The 21105-nt window shown below is 39.5% G+C and overlaps 2 protein-coding genes across 3 annotated transcripts in view; both read right to left on the reverse strand.

Moving 5' to 3' along the window:
- Nucleotides 1–21105, reverse strand: part of CEP290 (centrosomal protein 290) — a 119431-nt gene that overhangs the window by 23128 nt on the left and 75198 nt on the right. The gene's annotated exons all lie outside the window — the stretch shown is intronic.
- Nucleotides 14112–21100, reverse strand: C1H12orf50 (chromosome 1 C12orf50 homolog). Its single transcript, XM_075742796.1, is given in 8 exon segments — nt 14112–14521; nt 14524–14544; nt 16164–16285; nt 17796–17907; nt 18027–18104; nt 19136–19300; nt 20531–20680; nt 20998–21100. Coding segments are annotated over 8 exon segments (948 nt in total). The 3' UTR covers nt 14112–14324.

A 21105-nucleotide genomic window follows, 5' to 3' on the forward strand; every position in this document is an offset into this window, starting at 1 on the left:
ATTCCTCAGATAAATCATACATGGTAGTAAGTTCAGTGTTAAGTCTAACTTTGATCTGTGCACACTTAGCAAACCTGACACATCAGACATACTCAGCATGCAATAAAGAACCTCTCAGAAACTGTGTAGTAGATCTATCCTAGCCTATGAACACCTGCAATCAGTACCACATCAGTATCCAAAAGGATTAAAATAGCTGGGGGAACAGAAAGGGGCTGGTAACAAGTGCATGATCCTGCAGGGAGGTGCAGACATAGAGAAGTCTGGGCATTTCTTCTAACCTGAACAGATGAGTCTATCACTTTATTCAGTTGCCAAAAATCTCTTTATTGTCAAAACATACCTTGTTACAAGGATATGCAACTATATGTTCCTTCTTTGCTTGAAAGAGGAGAAGGCAAAAGCATTTCTCTCACACACATTCCATTACACCTTAGTAGTTTTAATTTGCACCAAATATTTAGAATTTATCTACATTCCTTCATGCAAAAATTGCAAGATGTTAATAAATAGACATGTACAGTTTAGATCTTATGCTGTAGTCCACTCTGTTTATTTAAGTGAATGTAATTAACTGTAGTATCTGGCATGGATTCATTCTGGATATTTATGATCCAGAATAATTTAATTTATATAGAAGAAGAATTAAAAAGAAAAGAGACGAGAAAGAAGAAAAGAGAGGAGAGGAGAGGACAGGAAAACAACAACTAGACTAAAGCAGCAGAGTGAAAAAAATCAGTCCTGGTCATAATTGCAGCAGTAGTACAGGATTGCTCTAACCTTGATTATTCAGGAGAGACACAGGCTGTGCCTAACCCTAGAACATAATCAACACCAATCAAGGAGAAAACTAAGAGGTCCACTGCACCAATGCATTTAAGAGGCAGCATTTGCCAGTGGAGTTCCTGATGGAGCCCCCACACAGCTACTATCTCTTGGTGAAAAAAGCTCACTCTGTTGTAGAGTTGCTTCCTAGTTTACAGGAATATGTGGGTTGTACCTACCTGGTATAATGAGAATTAAATCCTGTGCTGTATCTGTCTGTGTTTCACAAAGAAGCTGTATTGTGTTACCTCTTCACTAAATTGTTTTTATTTTCTTCACTCTGACAGATTTATACTTCTGTTTTTTTCTCAATCTGTATTTTACAAAGGCTCAAATATAAGCATCCTACCTTTTTCTTTCCCCATAATTTGGCAATGCTAGCAATTCTGTTTCCAGCACATCCTTTTGCCCACAGCGGATATCATGTAATGAAAATTAAAGTCTTAATCTTCTTAAACTCTGAAGTTGAGATTATATAATGGCGTTCAGCTCATGAGTGATTCATTCGTAGAGCGAAGTTTGGACAGAAAGTAATATAATTACAATGATTGCCTGTGAGACCTCAAGAGGCAGAACCTCACAAGACCTGAGAGTTTAACCTCATAAAAGATATAGCAGAGTCTCACAGGAGAAGATCAGGCAAGGCCAGAGAAGGCTGGCCACTAAAGAAATGTCCTAATTGTTGAACTTTCTTTTGGCAAAATGAAAATTATTTTGTATTTATTAAGTACTGACACAATGGAGACAGCAGGCATTTATGAAAAGTTGGGTAAAGTACAATAGCACTTTTTTCCTCTACTTCAGTAGAGAGTATCAAGGGCAGAGGATAGTGAGAAGGATTAAGACTTTGATCACTACTTAGCAGCTCAAATGAAGTGATTATAATTCAGGATTTATTTTAATTCAAAGATCCAGAGGTATAAATAAACAGTTACCTTCTGTTTTATTTTATAGCTACACTCTATGATTTGTTCTAGTTTTTAATCTTCTTTCAGAAAGAAACCAGCTCCCAAAAGAAATGACCACATAAGATTCATACTTTTTAAATTTTTTTATTCCATCTCATGCAAAATAATGTTTTTGACTGCCAAGAAACTTGTAGAACAAAAGAACAAGAGTATAACAAAATATCAAAGTTCCCATAAATGCTACAAAAAAGTAGGCAGCCAATTACAAGGAGAAAACCAAAAAGCAAACCTCCTCTTGGCCTAATTCTGCCACCTCTTCCCAAGTCACAGTAAGTACTCAATCATTATTAAATATCAAAGAACCCACAGAAGTCCTCAATCTCAGGAGGTACCTCCAACTACTCTAAAAGGCACAGAAGCTCTGCTGCTTTTCTCACATTTCCTGCCTGACCAGCTTCCCATCCAGCTGCTCCTGAAGACTTTTCCCAGAGCATTTTCACTATATCTACCTGGCAGCCCAGGTGCATATTCATGGTTAGGGACTGTATAAGGCAGAAGTTGCCAAAGGGTCAGGTAGTACATCATTTGAGTTATCCTGTGGATTTTTTTCTCCCAATATGAGTTTTCCTTAGCTATTTTGCCTCCAACATCTCTGAAATAATTTCTGTGATTCATGCTTTGTCTACCTGACCCACACCTAGCACTTTGGTTATCTTGGTTACACCTTGGTTTTCTATTCCAGAATGAGGCTAAATCTTCATCACTTCTCACCTGTGGGGTACCTCTGCACCCTGGTGCCCAGATCACGCCTTGGAGAATGACTGTAAACCACTGCAGCCTTTTAGGCTACCTAGAGTTTTCTCTTTGTCTAATTTACAGCTCACACTGCAAAGAAAGCTCTCCTTAAGACCTGGACCAAACCAACTGTCCTCCCTGATGCCCCTGAGAATGGTGTAGCCATTCTACATTTGGTTGTAAGTGAAAATCCTGGGGGCAGGCAAGAGGGGAGAAATCAGTGAACAGAAAAGCACTATTTCACCTAAGGATAATGGAAGTCTCACCTTACAGGGAAGGCACCATTTACCCAATTGGTCTCACACTTCTGCATTTAAATGCCATTCAGCTACAAACAAACAAACAAAAAAACCCCAAAACAAACAAACACCCAAACAAAACAAAAAAACCACACAAAAAAAAACCAAACAAAAAACAAACAAAAACTTATGCAAAATAAGCAATGCTTATGTACTCCCCCCCAACACAGCAGAGAGACTGAGCAGGATGCTGCTGCTTCTCATGCTTCATTAAGAAGCTTATCTGCTAAACTCCGGCTCAGCAATACCTCAGCAATCCTGAGCATTTGCCAAGGTGCTGTTAATAAATTAATCAGAATAGTGGGGTTTGCACAGGAGACATAGAGAAGTTAATTTGAGTCCTCCTCATTTTCAATATTGATCATTCCTTGCAAAAGAAAAATAAAACCAAAACTTTTATATTTCTGGAGGCCTGGTTGACTTTTTAGTGTTAGCAGCTCATAAGACTGGAGGTTTTGGGTTGGTTTTTTTTTTAGTGGGTCAACTATTAATGTATAACACTCAGTTATACCATATTTCATGCCATTGTAAGAGCAACATTCAATAGGATCTGTAATGCCCCTCCTTTAGGAGGAAGAGTTTCTTTTGACACTTGCTTTTAATCATACTGCCAGGACATGATTGAGAAAGTTATGATGAGCGGCTCTCTCCTGGACAGTACTCTTCCAGGAAGTAATTGAAAGGTAAATTGCAAATATAACTTGTATTGCTATTGAACTATAAATGTATGCAAAGAATCATTCCTACTTCAATGCTTTAGTAGCTGACAAATTTCTTTTATGAACAAGCACTGGCAAGAAAGATTGAACAGGGAACCTGACAGAAGACAGCTGCTTAATCTGCCAGAAAAAATGAATCTAGTTTAATCCATGTTATTTGTTTTCAAGCAGCAAACTGTTATGCTGCAAAAGCCCAAGAGGCTAAACCGATCTCTCAGAAGTTGCCTACTGGATGGAGAAAATCTTCGTACATGAAATCTAGATCATTTATCCATTTAAATGTCTTTCTGTGCTGAACACTCTAATATTAAACTTTTTGTGTGTGTGTGTGGCAAAAAACCTTTAAAAATTATTTTTCCATGTCACAATGTAATTTGCTTTTTTTTCCCAGTGTGTTATTTGCTCTTTGTATTTGCCTGTAGGAAACAGCCTGTGTTGTTTGGTTAGTGTGCTCAACTCACAGCATAGTTTGCAGACAGGTGGTAGAAAGCCCAATTAAAAGCACACCATAAAAGCCCCAAACAAAACAAAACAAAAGCCCAAAACATTGAGCATTTCCACAGCAGCCAAGTGGTTACTTTTTCAGGAAGCCTTCAGGCCCCTTAAAAACAGAACATTTAACCAAAGGCCAGAGACAGATTTATAAGATTGGGATGGACAATTTAAATGAAGTTATATTGCCATGTCTTTTTTTAAGCCATAGCACTGACCAGTAATGTACATGATGATTTTTAGGGTAATAGTATGAAATAATTTCTTCATACAGCATACAGTCTGCAGTAAAACCTAGGCTTCTGAGGCACAATTTTTTGAGGAAAACTAAGGACATGTTGCCTTCTCCTTAGTATTTGCTCCTCTGGTAACTTGCAGCTGGACTGTGTAATTATGAGAGCAAAGGGGGTCACGCTGATGACAAAGAGGACAGGTCTCTGCGGGGAAGACATTATCTCTGCACTTCTCCCGGATGGCTGCTGGTGCAGTGTGCTCACAGAGTCCCAGACCAAATTTCAAGCTGTGCTCCTTTGGGGGAAGCCTGATTGCAGTACCACTGCCTGCCTGCCTTACAGGGCTCAGAAACAAAAGATAATTGTAGACATTGGGAAGAATAATCTGACCTACTAATGCACCTTACAGGGCTCTAAATTACCTGCAACCACAGAGGGGAAAAAAGGACTCGGATACTTCTCTGAACAACTCGATAAGTCTCTGCTCAATATACGGCATCGATCAAAAGAGCAAACAGAATGTTAGGATGCAAACGGAGCGATGTTGAAAATGATATTGAAAGTGAACACCATCATATAAATCAATGAGAGATCTTCCTGTGAACCACTGTTCTGTGCTGATCACTTCATCAAAAAAGGATGTGGTAGGAGGTTTACAGACAGACAACAAAAATGAAGAGAGGCTTAGGAAAACATTGATTTTGTGGAGAATGAAATGACCGGGACAGTTCAGCTTTTAGAGGTACTATTTAGGGTGCCATGAATAATACATTCACTAAATTGAACTTAGGGAGAGCTGGGAATTTTCTAACCATCTGGTTCCAGCAGAAAATGTGAATTTGTTGAAACAGAAGTATTTTGTGGGCATGTATTTTTTTAAAAAATATTTCAAAGCCAAGGTTTCTGCCTGTCAAGGACTTTTCTCCCATTAGAAACATGCCTTATTTCCTCCAAGCAGGCTACCTGGGATCCAAACTTTCTGTGGCAGATCTGTGCCATGGGACTCCCCAGACACAGGGCAAGCGATTATTTAAAGAGGTTTAAAACTCCAAGGCAAAGCCTCTCTAGAGACAACCAAGAATTTGAAACTCAAAATTTCCAGTGCTCTGGGAGCTTTGGATCTGATAGCACTGTGCTTGTAGAAAGGCAGGAAATCTTAAATCCCCCTGAGTCTCTCAAGATTTCACAAGTATAGCTTGAGCACATACCATCCTTTGTTGTTCATTTATGCTACTCTTCTTCATAAAGGCAATGAGTAGGCACACACAGACCAAAATCCAAGGTGAACCAAAGAGTGGAGGCACAGTGTCTTTCCCAAGAATCCTTCTAAGACATCAGTGAATCTACACCAATAGCCCTCCAAAGCCCAAAGAGCAACTTAGTGGTAGACCACATAGTTTAGGTCTGCTTCTGTGATTTAGGTGCTGGACTGGGAGTGCATGATATCTGCAAAATCCAAATAGTTCAGGCATTCCCAGTGAGAAAAGGCTTGGATGATCTTATTCATGTTTCCCATTAACAGTATCCATAGGAACAGGGTTGGAGAATGGCTTCAGATACCTTGATGATAGCTTTTGTTTTCTTCATTTGCAGTTACCTACCTCAAAATGGCCAGTTGCTGAGTAGCCAGGTGGGGTCTAACAAGGCCATGCAGGGTGATAGCCACCATCTTGAAATCTCCTGAAATGCTGTTAAGCAATGACAAAGTCACGGCTCTAGCTCTTGGCAGAAGGCCTCCACTGTGCCTCTCCACATCCAAAGGGATGTGCATCCATTGCTGGTTGTCCCCGTCCTAAGGACAACATTGCGCCACAAGCTGGGTGTTGCCTCATCCTCTAGATACAGCCTCTGATCAACAAGGGGCAGAGCAACTGCAGAGACTCTGAGGATGTTATTAACCTATATTCCTGATCTGTGATGGTTGGGAACGGGCCACCAAGGTGTCCTCTCAGAGGTATGCTGCAGCTGTGTGAGCAAGCCTGTCATTCCCTCACCCTTCACTGGGCCTTTGCAGTGGTCAGCAGCGATTCAGGCACCAGGCACTGCAACGCTGTCTGCAAGAAAGCTAGAAATGGATGAGCAGGAACAGAATTCACATTTCATTGAGAATGATCGTCACAGGGACAGTGATGTGCAATCAGGCGAAAGGACACAGTAGTGTATCCTCATGAGGCCCACTGTCCTGATGGCAAAAGTTTGTAGGAAAAAATGTCCTTTGGGAGTGCTTGGGAATGCATCTTTTCCCCAGAGCGCTCTAATATGCACAGTTATGACTTTCTATCCATAATCTGCGAAACTTCCTACTTTAATCTTAAATCCAAGAAATTTTTACAGTTTCCCGGTTCTCTGACAACAGCCTGTAAAAAAATTGTCCTTGCAGGATTCAGGGGAACACAAGCATAGTGGCATTATAAAATTCCTAAGAACTGAGATAGCAAACTGCTCCAATTTCACAAAAATGACAAGGGGAGGACATGACACAACTCGTACAAAATGAAATATTGAATTATAACCTTTCTGAAATGTCAGAATTTTTAACAGAATAAAAATACCAATTGTCTGTCTTCAGTGTAGTTACTTGTTTATAGAACAAGCGCACATCATTTAATGGAAAGGAAAGTAAACAAGTTGAAACCTGATTTAAAAAAAATACATTTAGAACATCACAAAAAAAAAGAAGCTGTGGAACTCACCATTCTAATTATACTAGGCAGGAGGAAAATATATTTAGAAAGAAAATTAAAATGGCTCAGTTCAAGCCATAAGATCACTACTAAACAAAGAAACTTTCCAATGCATCTACTGCTCATTATTTCCCTGCTTTGGAAATGCTTGCAGTTTCTCTGAAGCACCTTCTTTTGGTCACTTTTGGCAACAGGTTATTGGGATATCTAGACTGGTAATCTGCCTGAAGAAATCACAGTTTATTATGCTGTAGAATTTCAGTCAGCAAAGATATTCTATGCATGCAGGGACTACAAATTGCAGGCATTGCAACTTGCAGATTCTAAGAAAAAGGAGGTACAGGTTATGAATTTACAGTACAAGGACGTCACTGAAACAAGCTGTGTAACATGGAAAATAGTACTTTTAGCAACAGTAAAATAGCGTACATTTTAAAAATATGTGTGTGTGTGTGTGTGTATATATATATATATAAACCAGGAAACCTTTTCAGGGTATTAGCTCTTTTGTACTGTTTGCCTGGAGTTTACATAGGAATTAAGAGATCGGTTTCCTCTAGAGCAGCTCTGATGAGAGTCATATATCAAATTCTTGAGAAATGAATGATATGATCTGGTAAGCTAAAACCTGTTTCCATCAAATTCCCAAATAAAAAGTGGTTGCTAGTCTATTAGAGTAGATCTTATGCACTGCTATTCCTTGGGTTTTAAATAACATTAGTGTGTACCATCCTAGGGATTTTAAAATAATGGCTTTTAAAACAGCAAACCAAATGTTGGATCAGTCATGCTGGAATAAGGGGAGGAGGGTTTGCTGTGAATCCCTGAGGTGTGTCACTTTAAAATAGTGCGGTGCACTCTAGGGCAAATAAAACAGTAGGAAATCAGGAGAGTTCAACTGCTGCAGCTATTTATTCTGCAGAAGCTTCAGCTCAAGCCATGCTGATAGTTTTTCTAATGCCTTAAATCAAACAGCAGGTATCTGTGGCCTCAAGGTAAGAAATGCTAAACATCTGCCAGTTTCCAGACTTGAAACATTGCAGCTGCCTTACCTGAAGGAAATTTTACTGTTAGCGTTCCAGGAATCTCAGTGCTGATGTGATGTGGCATTTTCACTAAGGAATACATGATTGTCGCTTCACAACACATTGAAAAACTCCCTCTACCAAAGATCCAATTTTAAGTAATTTGCAAAATATTTTGGTTATCATATTTTTCAATTCCTATACTGGCCACAAAAATACAGCTACAAACTATTCAGTTTTAGTTCGTTAACAACCTTGAGACTTCTCCTGACAGCTGGCAGTGACATGAGAAGTCATATCAGTGTCTACTTGAGCAGTCCATCCGTCCAAGCTATATTGGCACTATTCCTGCCAACATGTACATTGGCCTATGAGAAAGACCTGACAAAGTAAAGTTAAAGGAATAAACTGAACAACCCCCCAAAACAAATATTTCATTTCTGAATGATAATGGTCTGGTACTTATGAACACAAGCTATTCAAGACGTCTCTCTTCCTCTCACCACTAGGGACTCCCTGTGCCAACAGAACAAAGGTTTTGATCGGCATTGACCGACTGAAAGAGCTGGTATGAGGCATGTTTTATCTAACTTGCAAATGATTGTCACATTTCTGTAATTTATTGCTTCTCCTACAAGTCGCTACTCTATTTGCCCAGTTTGCAAATTTTGCTTTGGAAGTTAAAGTCTTGCTGGATTTTACATCCTCATTCATCTCCAAGAGCAATATCAATTTGGCAGGCTGCAATGCATACTGCAATGAAAACCTTGGAAGCCACTGAGTTCTCTGCTGTGATCAGTCAAAATACACTTGAATTTAAGAATATGAATAATTGTGCTGAAGTCAATAGAATTACCATGGGTCAAGTCAGAGTTTGTTGTGCTTGGTGCATACTCCTGTACGGCAGTATAATCTTCGAAATCTGCTCTGCAAATTCTTCTGGGGGCCAGAAGGAGCTGTGAAGATGTAAGAAGCACATTTGATCCTTACAGTGGAAATTCACTAATAAGCCTTCATCATGTATGAACAGCAACAACAAGGATACCAATCTTGGAAGACATTGCTTTTGTCCAGGAGAAGCAAACTGTCATAAAAAACCCCAAAAGTGTCTTTTTCATATGTGTCCTTAAACCAAAACAAAAGTCTTGGATGTTCACCTTACCTTCTCAAAAGATCCTGTAAATTTTAGTATTTAGTTCTGCTTGACTATTTCTAAGGAAATAAAAAGAGGAAAGAAGCAGCAGGACTTCCCTTGTATTTTAAGCATACTCTCAGGGGCCTCATATTACATATCACAGTAGTATATGTTTCTATAATTGTTTTCACCTGTAAAAAAAAAAATCAGAATGGGAAAAGTAAAGGCATTTAAAATTATCTAAAATATTTCCAGACTGGGAAGGTTAAAGGAGACTCTCCGTGTGGGAACACCTCTTTTCAAAGACTGTTTCCCTGAGAAGAAACTGCAGTGAAGTCTGCCAGGTCAGAAGGTAATAGAAATGCCTTTTGGAAAGCATGTAGGATGAGGGAGAAGTGGGGTTACCTCATCACTGTGTTTTAAGAGACAAAAAATAGCTATTTAGTGATTTTGAGTATAGGTGGTTGTACCTCTCCCCTGACTTGGCCATTAGGAAGCATAACAAGCCTATTGGGCCCTTTTCTCTTAATTTAAAGCCGTTGCAGAACACTGCAAAGAGGCTTTAGCTCTGGAGAGCTGGAATCAAGCACACTCTAATGAATTTTCACTCCTGGGCGTTGTTCAAGCCCATTCCTGTGACTGCACTGACCCCTAGTGACTGAAGATACAGGTAAATAATTTACAGACCCCCTTTTTTTTAAAATAAATACGTATATTTACATAAAGTATTGCTATACAAGGGAGCTTTTATCAACAAATTTCTTTATTAGGAGGAAATTGTCAAAATACTTCTTTTTTCAGAAATTTCTACAATTCCCAGGGAAGTTTTGTTCAGTTTTTATTTTACAACAACCTTTTTTTCTCATTCATGTGTTGACTTGAGATGAACTTTGCTACCTTAATTAATAAACAGCTTATTTTAAAAAACAGTGCTGCTAAGATGCTGGGAGTTTGTGGTTTTAATTCAGCCATGTAAGTTTGTTCAGGAATGCAAGATCTCAGGCTGGAAGCTTTGCAAACTTTTAATAAAATGCAGGTCGTACCTCTGTTAATTTGTTTACTATCTAATAAGAATCACCTATACTAGATGTCTGATGTGCTTTTAGAAGGACTGTCTGGAAAAACATTAGCATATTTTAACATGTATAAGGTGAAAGCAACAAAGCGTATCTTTCTCCTGGGCCTTTCAATTCAGCAGCAGATTATGTATATGCATACATAATACTAGGGCAAGTTCAGGTCTCCTTCAGTAGGCCTCTACCTCTGATCTTTGGCTCATTATCTCAGGACTTATTTTCAAGTATTGTTAGTTTAAACCAGTGTGGGGATCTGTCATGCAGTGAGTATGTGAAAACACAGACATGCAATCTTCAGGGCCCCACTGCATGAAATGTTGAATATCCTCAATTTACTTTGGGTCCTCTTTGGGGCCCTAATGACAGAGACAACCAGGCAGAAGGGGATGAAGTAGTATAATAAGGTATGCACCTGTGATCTGGAAAACACACACGTATTTTTGTTTTCGTGGATCTTAGTGCCTTTGAAGCTGTGAAAGGGAAATCTTCAATAAGGATTTGATCTCACAAAGCACTGATCACTTTCTGTTCCTCTGATGTCAGTCAAGAGTAGGTAACACTTCACAGGAACTGTTAATACCTCGTTGAGCCATTTATTTATGAGGTATTTCTTAGTATCTGTGACTTGCTGGGTTGAGCGAGTGATGACTAAGAGAACAGTATTTGTAATTTCTCTACAGGAAGCTCCAGTGAAAATGGAAGAGATCATGTACTGAGGTTGTGGTTCCACAACAATCCAGGATCAGTCAAGTACTGCCCTCGTGGCCACATCCTTCTCCTGCATTTCTTTGTCTTTCCCTTGAGGTGGGCCTGCCACTTAGCCCAATCCTCTGCTGAGAATATTGGCATGTTAAGATGCTAGAAAATTATTTTCCTTTGGCTTTGGCTTGTTGGGCTGGCTTTTCAGGGCAGAGAGGTGGGTTAAATTGCACCAGGAGATGCTAGTTCTTTATGATCCCAGTCAGAAAGGTGTTCAGATTCTATAAAGCATCTCTCAGAAAGGCGCTCAGATTCTCTAAAGCATCTCTTCAGATGGTGGGTTTTTGAGATCACACTAAAAAGAAAAGGAGGATAGTACAGATAATCATATGACCCTTCAGATGCTGGGAACCCCAAGTTGTGCAGCATCAAATGGGCTTCTGACCACGGCCCAGGGCACCCTGCAGATCTGTCCATGGAAACGGTACCCCATTTTAGTCATTGGAGCTCTTCCAAGGTTTTCCTAAAGAAGCCAACTCTATTCCACATTTCTACTGTCAAACAAAAAGGATGTTCCCATGAGAACTTCTTCTCACTGCACTGTTAGATAAAGGCAAGGCCAGGCAGGAGGTCTTACATAACTGGACACAATATCCTTCTGAATTAAAATTTAAAATTGCCTCAGGCAGACAACATGTAAAATGTCGCCATAAGGCATCATGTCCTACAATTTGAAATTCAAATGTCTAATTAGAAGAGGGGAAAACATTTTCAAAACATTTACTCCTTGATTTTAAAAAGATGGTTCTTGTCTGTTTTGTACATTTTGTAACTTTCAGCTAAACCAGATACTCCAGGTATTTCTATTTTTCTCTCAGTTAAGGAAAGTGATTCCCAACTGCATAAATGTTTATAATCACTACAGCATTTTTTAATTTTAAATTATTGAAATTTAAATTCATATATAGAATAAAAACCACCCAAGGTTCATGCAAGATATTCTCGATAAAGTAGGATAAAGAAATGTATGACTGTATTTCTCATAGAATGATAGCATCATTTCACCTAGAAGGCACCCTGGAAGGTGTCTGATCCATCCTCATACTCATGCTCTAAACAGTCACAATGAAGAAAAGGCTCCAAGGAAGCAACACGCTTTTGTACTCACAGTTACGGGTGGCAGTGAGATAATTACTGGATCCCAGTGTCACAGAAAGAAGTCTGAATGGCTCTTCTCCAACACTGATGATGTTCAAAGAATTACCAAAGCTCAGGTAAATGCAAAAATGAGAAAACATCTCAGACAAAGATACCAAGCTAAATATATATAAAAATCTAGAATGCAGTTTGTTTCTTCAGAAAGCAATATTACAGTATCCTTCATACCAGTCTACCTCTCAGTATTTACCCAATCTTTTCTACTTTAATTTAAAATGTCTGTAAATGCATTTTTCAGTTAATTCTGATAGTGTTGTTGTGGTAAAGCTCATTTAGTTCATGACACAGTTCTGCTGCCCTACTACAATGACAAATTCTCAAGAGGAAACTGAGAATGAGCCCTCAGGCATCTGGCAAACACTGAATCAACCCATCCAAGAATCTGACTTTCACACCAAAAGAGATACTTTCTAGAATACATTACTGGTTTTGCTCACATTAAAAGTCCTCTGAAACTGCTAATTAAACCTAATAGATTTTATTTAACCATCTGTAAAACAAAGTACAGGAAGACTCTGCTTAGGGATTTTTTGCTCTCTATGGGCATCTTTTACAATCAATTTTGTCGTGTAGAGCCATAGTTTGTAAAAGTCATTTCAACAGTCAAATTTTCATAACAAATTAAACTTAGTGAATCTGTGACCACACAGAACGTATATTTTATGTTTTCAATCAGTTTTGAAACATTGTAGTGTACTTCCTGCATCTTATTTTTGGAATTTGCAATTGTGTCAGCTTTGGATTTTCCAGTTGATAATTTCCGCATTTCAATTTCGATTTCTCTTGTAAGTTGAAGAACTCGCTTCATCTCTTTCTGCTGTCTATGTATCGCTCTCCTTTCCTATTCACTTCCATGTCTTCTTGGCTCTGTTGTCAAAATAGATAGACAGAACATATTGTGCATCACTTATTAGAGGGAAAGTCTATGCTCTGTTCAAAACGTGTTAAGAATTAAACTTCCAACACAAGATGCAAGATGGAGGTTCTAATCTCAGTTACCTGAATGGTTTTTTTTTAAACATTGAGAATGTTTTAGCGTGTGGATTTCTTTTCGTCCAAGTTGGTGCATTGTAAGAGCCTGAAGTATATTTGTCTGTAGAAAAAAGACAGGCACTGTTTCTTAATTTCAGCTGCAGGTTAGGGAAAGACTCTCTTGGCCTGGTACGCGAATTAAATATTACATTAGCTGAAGTATCAATGAATACATTGGGTGACTCAGACACCACCTCTGAAATACAAGGTAGTATTAAATATAGATTTTCCCTCTAGAGCTCTAAAGATCATCACTAATCTCGCAGCGTTTCCATCAGGCTCACAGGATCTTCCAAAGGAGGCGGATTGTGCCACGGACATCCTTGACTTGGACAATGTGAATGTTCCTGTGTAGAAAACCTGCCCAAAGGCATCAGTTGCTTTTAGATTAGACTAATCCACAATCCAGTCTCCTTTTTTATCCCTGCCTGGGAAAGCACTAGATGCAAGGCAGTGTTATGTTTTTGTACCAGATGGTTGATTTTGCATCAGAGTATGCTGCCCAATGGCTGACTAGTTTTCTGTAAACCTCCCCTAGAAATCATTATTATGAATACTCTGGTTTTCTGTTAATTCGAGATTAATTCTATTAATTCAGATTACTAATTCCACAATAGTCCTAAATTTTTGCTTTTGCACACAGCATGTCAGTCTTACCATAGTTTTCGGTTTGGGTCCAAAATCGTCTATTTGCCTCAAGCTGATTCTTTTGTTTGGAGCGTTTCCCAGCATACGGCTCAGGTACTGCTGAAAAGAAAGGTAGCGAAAGTGCTAATGGTTGTTTTTACGGCAAAAATGCTAATCGCCTGTTTTTGGGGGTGTTGGTTTTTTCATTTTTTTTAAACGCTCTATCCTTTTTCAACCTGGGAATTCGATAAGACGTATTCTTCGCATTAAAAATGTTCTCTCTGTAATCTCTATGCCAATCTGTCCACATTTAATCAAAGCAAACATTAACAGAAAAAAAAAAAAAAGAAAAACCCCACAACTGTTCGCCCCTGAGACGAAGCAGTGATGCTGGGATTCATTTTGCTTAACTTCATTTGTCTGAAAGTGGGGGTTACTGTGTCTGAAGGAGGTTCCTTTGATTGGAAATTAAGAGGGGGAGGCACGTCTAGGTGGAGATTCAGCCCAGCTTAAGAGAGGTGACTGAAACGGGCAAGAAGAAATCACTTTCTTAACGTTTAAGGATCCTGTGTAAGCAGGAACCCACCTGTCGGTCCATTGCACTTTGCTTCTTGGGTGACGGTGGCAGTACGGTAGACTACATATGCCGATCTTCGAGGTTCTGAAGAATTGAAATAAGTCTCTCTTCCAGTTTCTCTCACAGGAGGAACAGCAGAAGCAGTTTCCTCGTCCTTACTTTGACCCCTTTGTTTGCTTTGGGGTCTGGAGTGTGAATTCCTAAAAGAGAAGCAGCAAACTCAGACCAACATGCTGGGCTATTCCTGCAAAATTGGACATGTTGCAGGAGACTGGAGGCAGGAAGGACTAGATAAAGAAAATGCTCTTTGTGGCTAGTCCAATCCAAATATGGAGTGTCCCTATCTGGGACTAAGACCAGAAATTAACTAGGTCCTGCCAAGTCATCTGTGAGTTTAGTAAACAAAAAGGAGTAAGCAAACTGTTTTCTCAAAATACCTTTTCCTCTTCCTGTGTTATGGGACTTTCTTTCTTCCTTGGAAATCCATTTCTTCTCCTTTGCTTCTTTACCGGGATAGGTCTTTACCCACTCCATGTGGTTGGTTCCTGAGGGATTAAAATAACGCATATTTACTTTTTGCAAAAGTGGGCACAATCTTCTCCTCCAAAATTGCTTTTGGGTTTTTATTTGTTTGGTTGTTTTTTGTTGTTTTGTTTTGTTTTGTTTTTTCAACCTGATCTCCCACTTCATACACAGGTCTTCTTGGGCTGTACATGTTAAAAGTGTCGTTCCTCAAAAGGAAAGCGCAAGTGGTTATGTTTCCTCTAGAAGAGTTCACGGTTGCAAAATCTTGACAGGAAACTCAAAAATTGACTATAAACACAAAGATGTTGGACTCATTCAATGTCTTTGACCGCTTCTGGCTTAGAATGCTTCTCATTATGAGTGTGAAAATCTTCATGAATACCGTATGTTGGGGTTACAGTTTAAAAGTACAAACGTTGGCTTTAATCCACATACGCATTTGTAATAACTGCGAACCAAAAGCCGCATGCAATTTACATGTGTGTCACAGAGGGGAACAAATCCTTTTCCAAAGTCAAAGTGTAACATCTACATGGGAACCCAATGCAAAGGGGCTCCACAGCATGGGGTGACAACCCTGATCTGCGTGTCGCTACAAGGTAACTCCGTTAGCAACAAACCAGGAACCTTAATTGGCATGTTCCTGCCTACCGGTGCTTATTTCTCACGTGTTGCACGAGGCACGCTTTTCCTCTGTCTCAGCTGCATCATCAGTTCAGCTACGTGTTGTCCTGCGAGCTGAACAACTGAAATGACGTGGCATGCAAAATAACTTCAGTTTATAACTCTATATAAGTTTAATCCTGAGGCACATCAGTGATACAGTTTACAGCATGGGCCCACACATAGTTGTAACAGCTGAACTGCTGTTGCTGATGTGGTGACAAGGAGCATTGCAGAACTACCAGTGAACGGCCAAAGCTTCAACCTTGTCACATTGGCTTTACCTCCGATGTCAATGTACCTAGTGGTAAGGGTATTCTACTGCGGACATGTCTGTTTTATAACTTCACAGAACCAATTCTTTTCCAAAATTAAGCAGGAAAAATTCAATTGGAATCAGCCTAGAAGATTTTTTTTTTCCCTAGAATAATGTTAAACCAAGCAGAATGGTAAAGAGTGTTTTTGATTGTTATAGTTAATGATGCAGCGTGAGAAAGAGTCTCTAGAACATAACAAAGAAAGAATAACTCAGATCTAAAATGGTGAAGCTCAATGCGTGCACGTTCAGGTTTTTTTTACTTAGCACATGATGTTCAGCAATGAGAAGCTGATGCTAAAGTGTATTAATTACCTCCATTTTCAAAGGATCCACGATCTGTTCCGGGAATACTCTTTGCTGGTACTGTCATTCCTGAACTCTCTCGTCCTCCTTTGGCGTTCTTAAACGTTGTAGGAATTGTATCACCGTCGCCTGGAAGGGCACCAGAAAGAGTGGTTTAGCTGCTTGTGTGTAAGCACAGGGAATGGCGCTGCCATTCTCTTCCTCCCACCTCTATGAGCTCGTGATTAGTTCAGTGCTAGTTCCTTGAACCTCTCATTTTATATTCTTCTTTCTCTTTTCCTAAGTATTTGGATTCCGTCTAGTGTAACTGGAGCACCTGATGAATAACTCTCATGGTGTCTAAGAAAGTTCCATAATGCACAGGTTAAAGACGACTGTGGTTCCAGAGCTAAGGAACCAGCTACAAATTACCTGCTCGGTCCTTAGCTTCTCACTTTTCATGAATGATATTCATCAATGATCCTATCTGACTGAATTTCTGGTATTTTCAAGATGCATGTCATCGTGGTACCAAAAACCTCAGAGAACTGTCTGGAAGAAATGTTTTGGGGAAACATCTCGATCCTTTTCTCGGAATGTATCTAATTCTAAAGAAAGACCTATATTAAAACCTGTATTCGTCTGTTTGTTGCTGATTTCCTTGTTGATAGTCTAAATATATCTCAATACTTGCCAGAAATGGCTTATCAAAACTAGTTTAATAAGAAACATCTGAAAGGTAGAAATGAGAAGGAAATCATTTTGCCCACCTCTGTTGAACAATTGAGGCTGGCAAAAGCGGTCAGTCAAAAAAGCATGACTTCGCATGACGGCATTATTCGAAACGGAGACAAGTTTTCCATTCCCATTTTTGATGAGCACATCATCCTACTCAAATCTGTTCTACTGGAAACAGCATTATCAAGATTTTATCCCTGAAGTTTACACAAAATAAACAATAATATTCTTTTTTAGTAAAAGTAGCAGGTCATATTTCTGCCCAGCAATTTTTGATGACTGATTTACTGATTGCTCTGGTGTCGTCTTACAGTAAGAACATAACTCTCTCCTAACACGGAGCTGTATTATTACTTATTCAGTAAAAAAACCTAATGTGGATTTTTTTCAGTCATGCCACTTGGTCAAGAATGAAGGAGAAACATACCACGGGAGGTAAATATTTATTAATTTGTATTTCTTTGACCTTAATTCTGTTGGATCAAGCCCAACATTCAAAACAAAATAGAAATCTTTTGTTACCATCCTTTATAAGACACCTGAGAGCGCTGCAATGAGAAATTGAAACTACATTCCTAACCTCAGGATGGTTCAAATTAGACAATAGAAATCTTGATCGTGAAGAAAAATTGTAGGGAAGACCTCTCTTGTGTGTCTCAGGAAAGTAGACATAGGCTTAATAATTAAGCTCATTTCTACCTTTTCCCTCGCCAGTGGACACAGGTAGTCGCCACGTGTGTGACACTACCCATGTATATGGGGAAAAAGTAGTGAAATCTTTTGACGTTCTTTGTAATACGCTATCCTTCATTGTCACTAAATTAAAGAAGAGGGGAGGAGGGGCAAGCGATGTAGTAGTTTCTCCCTGTGACAGTAATTTAAAAAGTGGTAATCGTTGTCCAAGAAGATGAAAAGCACTTGTCTTTCTGCAAGTCTCGCTCGGTAGCTTCCAAGGGTAATAGCTCATTTTCCCGAGGTGAAGACAGAGTTTTTGTTGATTGGTGTTCCTGAGGGTACTGAATCCCGTAATACTCTCCTAAACGTACCCCAAGAGGAGAAAAAAAAACCCCAACGTTTACTGTATCGGCAGTATTGCTGTTTAGGAAAGAGTGACTATATTGCTGTTTAGGAAAGAGTGACTAATTTCCTACTTACCCAATTTATAGCATATTTCCTTTATTGCTCTTTCCTCTTCAATGTCTGCAGCAGTCTTAGGCACCCAGTCAGGAACACCTGTAAGAAGTATTTTTAAAAGGTTACGCGGTATCTGTACAAAGACCTTCCACAATTCTTAATGGTCAAATACCAACGTGAGTTTCATTTTGGTTAGGGTTTGTTTTTTTCTGACTGCAACCCCTGATTCTGGACAGAAAAATGATTCCTTAATAGCAGGAGTTTCCAGCTGCAGTGGAATTGCAGTTGCAACATGTATACAACAAGCTCTGACCAAAGTTACTCTGCTGCAATGTCTGCCAGCAGAGCTGGTGAAAGGAGTGCTCCTTGTCTGTCTCAGTTAAGGCCGCTAAGATCAGCAAAGCCCTACTTTTTATATTGTTTAAATTAAGGTGGCTTGCTTGGACTGAAACCGAGTTAGGAAGTGCTAACAGGCAGCCCTGAAGGGCAGGGGGAAAGTGAAAAGCAGCTTGGGGCGGCCTGAGAACTAGCACAGGAATTTGCGGAGTGCACGCATGACAGCAGGTCGGTCTCTCGCTTTCACTCCCTGGGACTGCACAATTCATTCCTTCCCAATGAGTCTCTCAGTCAAGGGTTTAACTACATTTCAAAACCTAAATAAAATCTAATATATCAATAAATGTATACACATACGCATTCAGTTAAACTCATTTTGAGGGGATTCTCTTTGCTAGATTGAAAAATATCTTTCTGTAGTAAAATGAGACCGCCTACAGAGTTTAGGAAATCAGCTGAACAAATTATTTAAGGGGAAGAAGTCACACAACTACCTTTTGTAAAGCAACCCGTGACTTCACCTTCAGTGAGGAGTGTGTATAGCCCCTGTTCAAAAGTTTGTTTCCCAGAAAAGAAGTACCTCCTGAATTTGTCATTTCGTCCCCAAATTTTGAGTAATTTTGAAGAGTGACTACCAGTTCCAATATTTTGGAGATTATGTCAAAAACCCGTCAACATCTCTTTTCTCAAAACAGGGTGGTTTGATGGCTATGCTAATAAATCAGTTGCAAAGTACATTGCGAGAGTGGAAAACCCCTTCTACCTCCTGGTAAAAGAAAGAAAAAATTGTTTACTGTTCTCCTCCTCTTCATCATCATCCTCATCATTGTCTTCATCGTTGAGGTTTATAACCAGTGGGGGGTGAGTTGGTAGTAAAATATTCTTCAAGAGTCTGAGTGACTCTTGACCATGGGCTGGGTGTGGAATCCCTTCCTGGACACCTTGTTGCAATGGGGCAGCTGCAGAAAAGAACATTATATTCAGTTTGTTAGGAGGGAACTGGAAGATCAAATCCAAGTTCAGGCCAGCAGGTATCTTCTTGAAATCATTGCCATCATTGCCATACTGAAGGAGTCATTAACTAGAGGGATTATGCCTTTTCGGAAAAATCTTCTGCTGAGGTCGACAAAAGAGCATCTTCCAAGTACAGAAAGTCTGAAAAAGCAGGTAGATATTTACACCATGGGACAACACGTGATTAGTAATACAGGGGCTGAGATGAGTCAATGAGTTTAGAACCCCACCTGTGAAAATTGTTTAAACATGCCGAATACTAGGCAGGCCATGGCATCAATTTTGAAGAGTTTAGCAATGCTAAGCACACGAGTACCGATTTTTAGCTTGTCGACAATTTTTTTCTCTCACAATTTTCTGAACCACAACTCTCTCTACTAAGTGAAAAGTGTAGATTTTGAGAAAGAATATGAAGTTCATGAAATTAATTTACGCTTAATTAGATGCTTGTGCATCTCTTGCTTGCCCACGAGCAGCATGCGTATCATGTTAAAGGCACTTTAGTAACACTCCTGCAGACCAGATTTGTTGTATCTCATGCAAGAGAAATTAAGATACAATGCTTAACTTGGTAGAGCCTTTATTTATTAATTTCATTAGTAATTTATTTATTGATTTAATTTATTAATTTATTCCAAACAACAAACTGGAAATACATCTGCACACACAGCACTCTAATCTGATGTTGTCTATACAAGGGGTGTCTCACCCATGTAACATGTTGTGCTCTATCAACAGATACTGCTACTGGTGGCCCTAACAACCTCCTCCCTCCAACCACACACGCTGCTTTTCATTTCTCTTAAGTGCTTACCTGCCCACTAACCATTTTCACTCCTGGAGAGATTTCATTTAGCAAATACCCAAGGAAGGCAACATTTTTATGCCATGGATCTTAGCAACCTAAATTGCCTTTTGTGACTTCATCTTTCATGTCACCGATAGTTACAAAGATTCGGAAGAAGACAGCTAAAAAAAGTCATATGGCAACCCTCTTCAAATGCCAATACAATTCCTTTCTTTGCCTTCAACTTGCCGGGATCGCGGATCATACCTGATTGATTTGCCATGGTACATTTCTTGACCTGCACGTATGCTACGTAAGCGCTGGAAGGACGTTTTTGTGCATTTACTTACTCTACTGGACACACGGCTGAGAAAATATTTTTACTCACTGTTAGTCGGCGGCAAAAAAAGTCCATTTATACTACAAGGTTTGCTATGATGGAAGGCACAAGTGATCCTCAAACAGCCTGAGGGTTGTGTTTCCCAGAAACAGGAGATGTTGCTGTACTTCTGCTGCAGGAGAAAACAGGTTTCAGGTACTGTAAATACAGCAACAAAACTGGACTAAATGGATTCATATACAGCGTACTGCTGTGAACACATGACTAAGATTTTGTGGGACCACGCGCTGCTAGTTTAGAACATGTCAAGTTATCTTAAGCTCCAGGTAACTCTAAAGTTATCTTGAGCTAGGGCAAGGGAGCTTTTGTGATGTTGGTAGATGAGAATAGGAGCAAAGCAGTCTCCTTGCTGTACTGCAGTGCGTGCAGTATCACGGGGTACCAGTGGTTTCTTAATGAGTTTCTGTGTCATTTTTTAAAGGACATCAAAGTCACACTTGAAAATAGTTGAATACGTGGCGGGAAGTTCCACCCAGTTCCAGACATTAGCAGCTGGGTCTCGGAGCAGCATCTCCAAAACACGCCACTTTTGGACTGTCGTCGGGACAGCTGGGCCATCCCCC

This window comes from Balearica regulorum, chromosome 1 (genome assembly GCF_011004875.1).
Source record: "Balearica regulorum gibbericeps isolate bBalReg1 chromosome 1, bBalReg1.pri, whole genome shotgun sequence".
In the NCBI taxonomy this organism is placed as follows: domain Eukaryota; kingdom Metazoa; phylum Chordata; class Aves; order Gruiformes; family Gruidae; genus Balearica; species Balearica regulorum.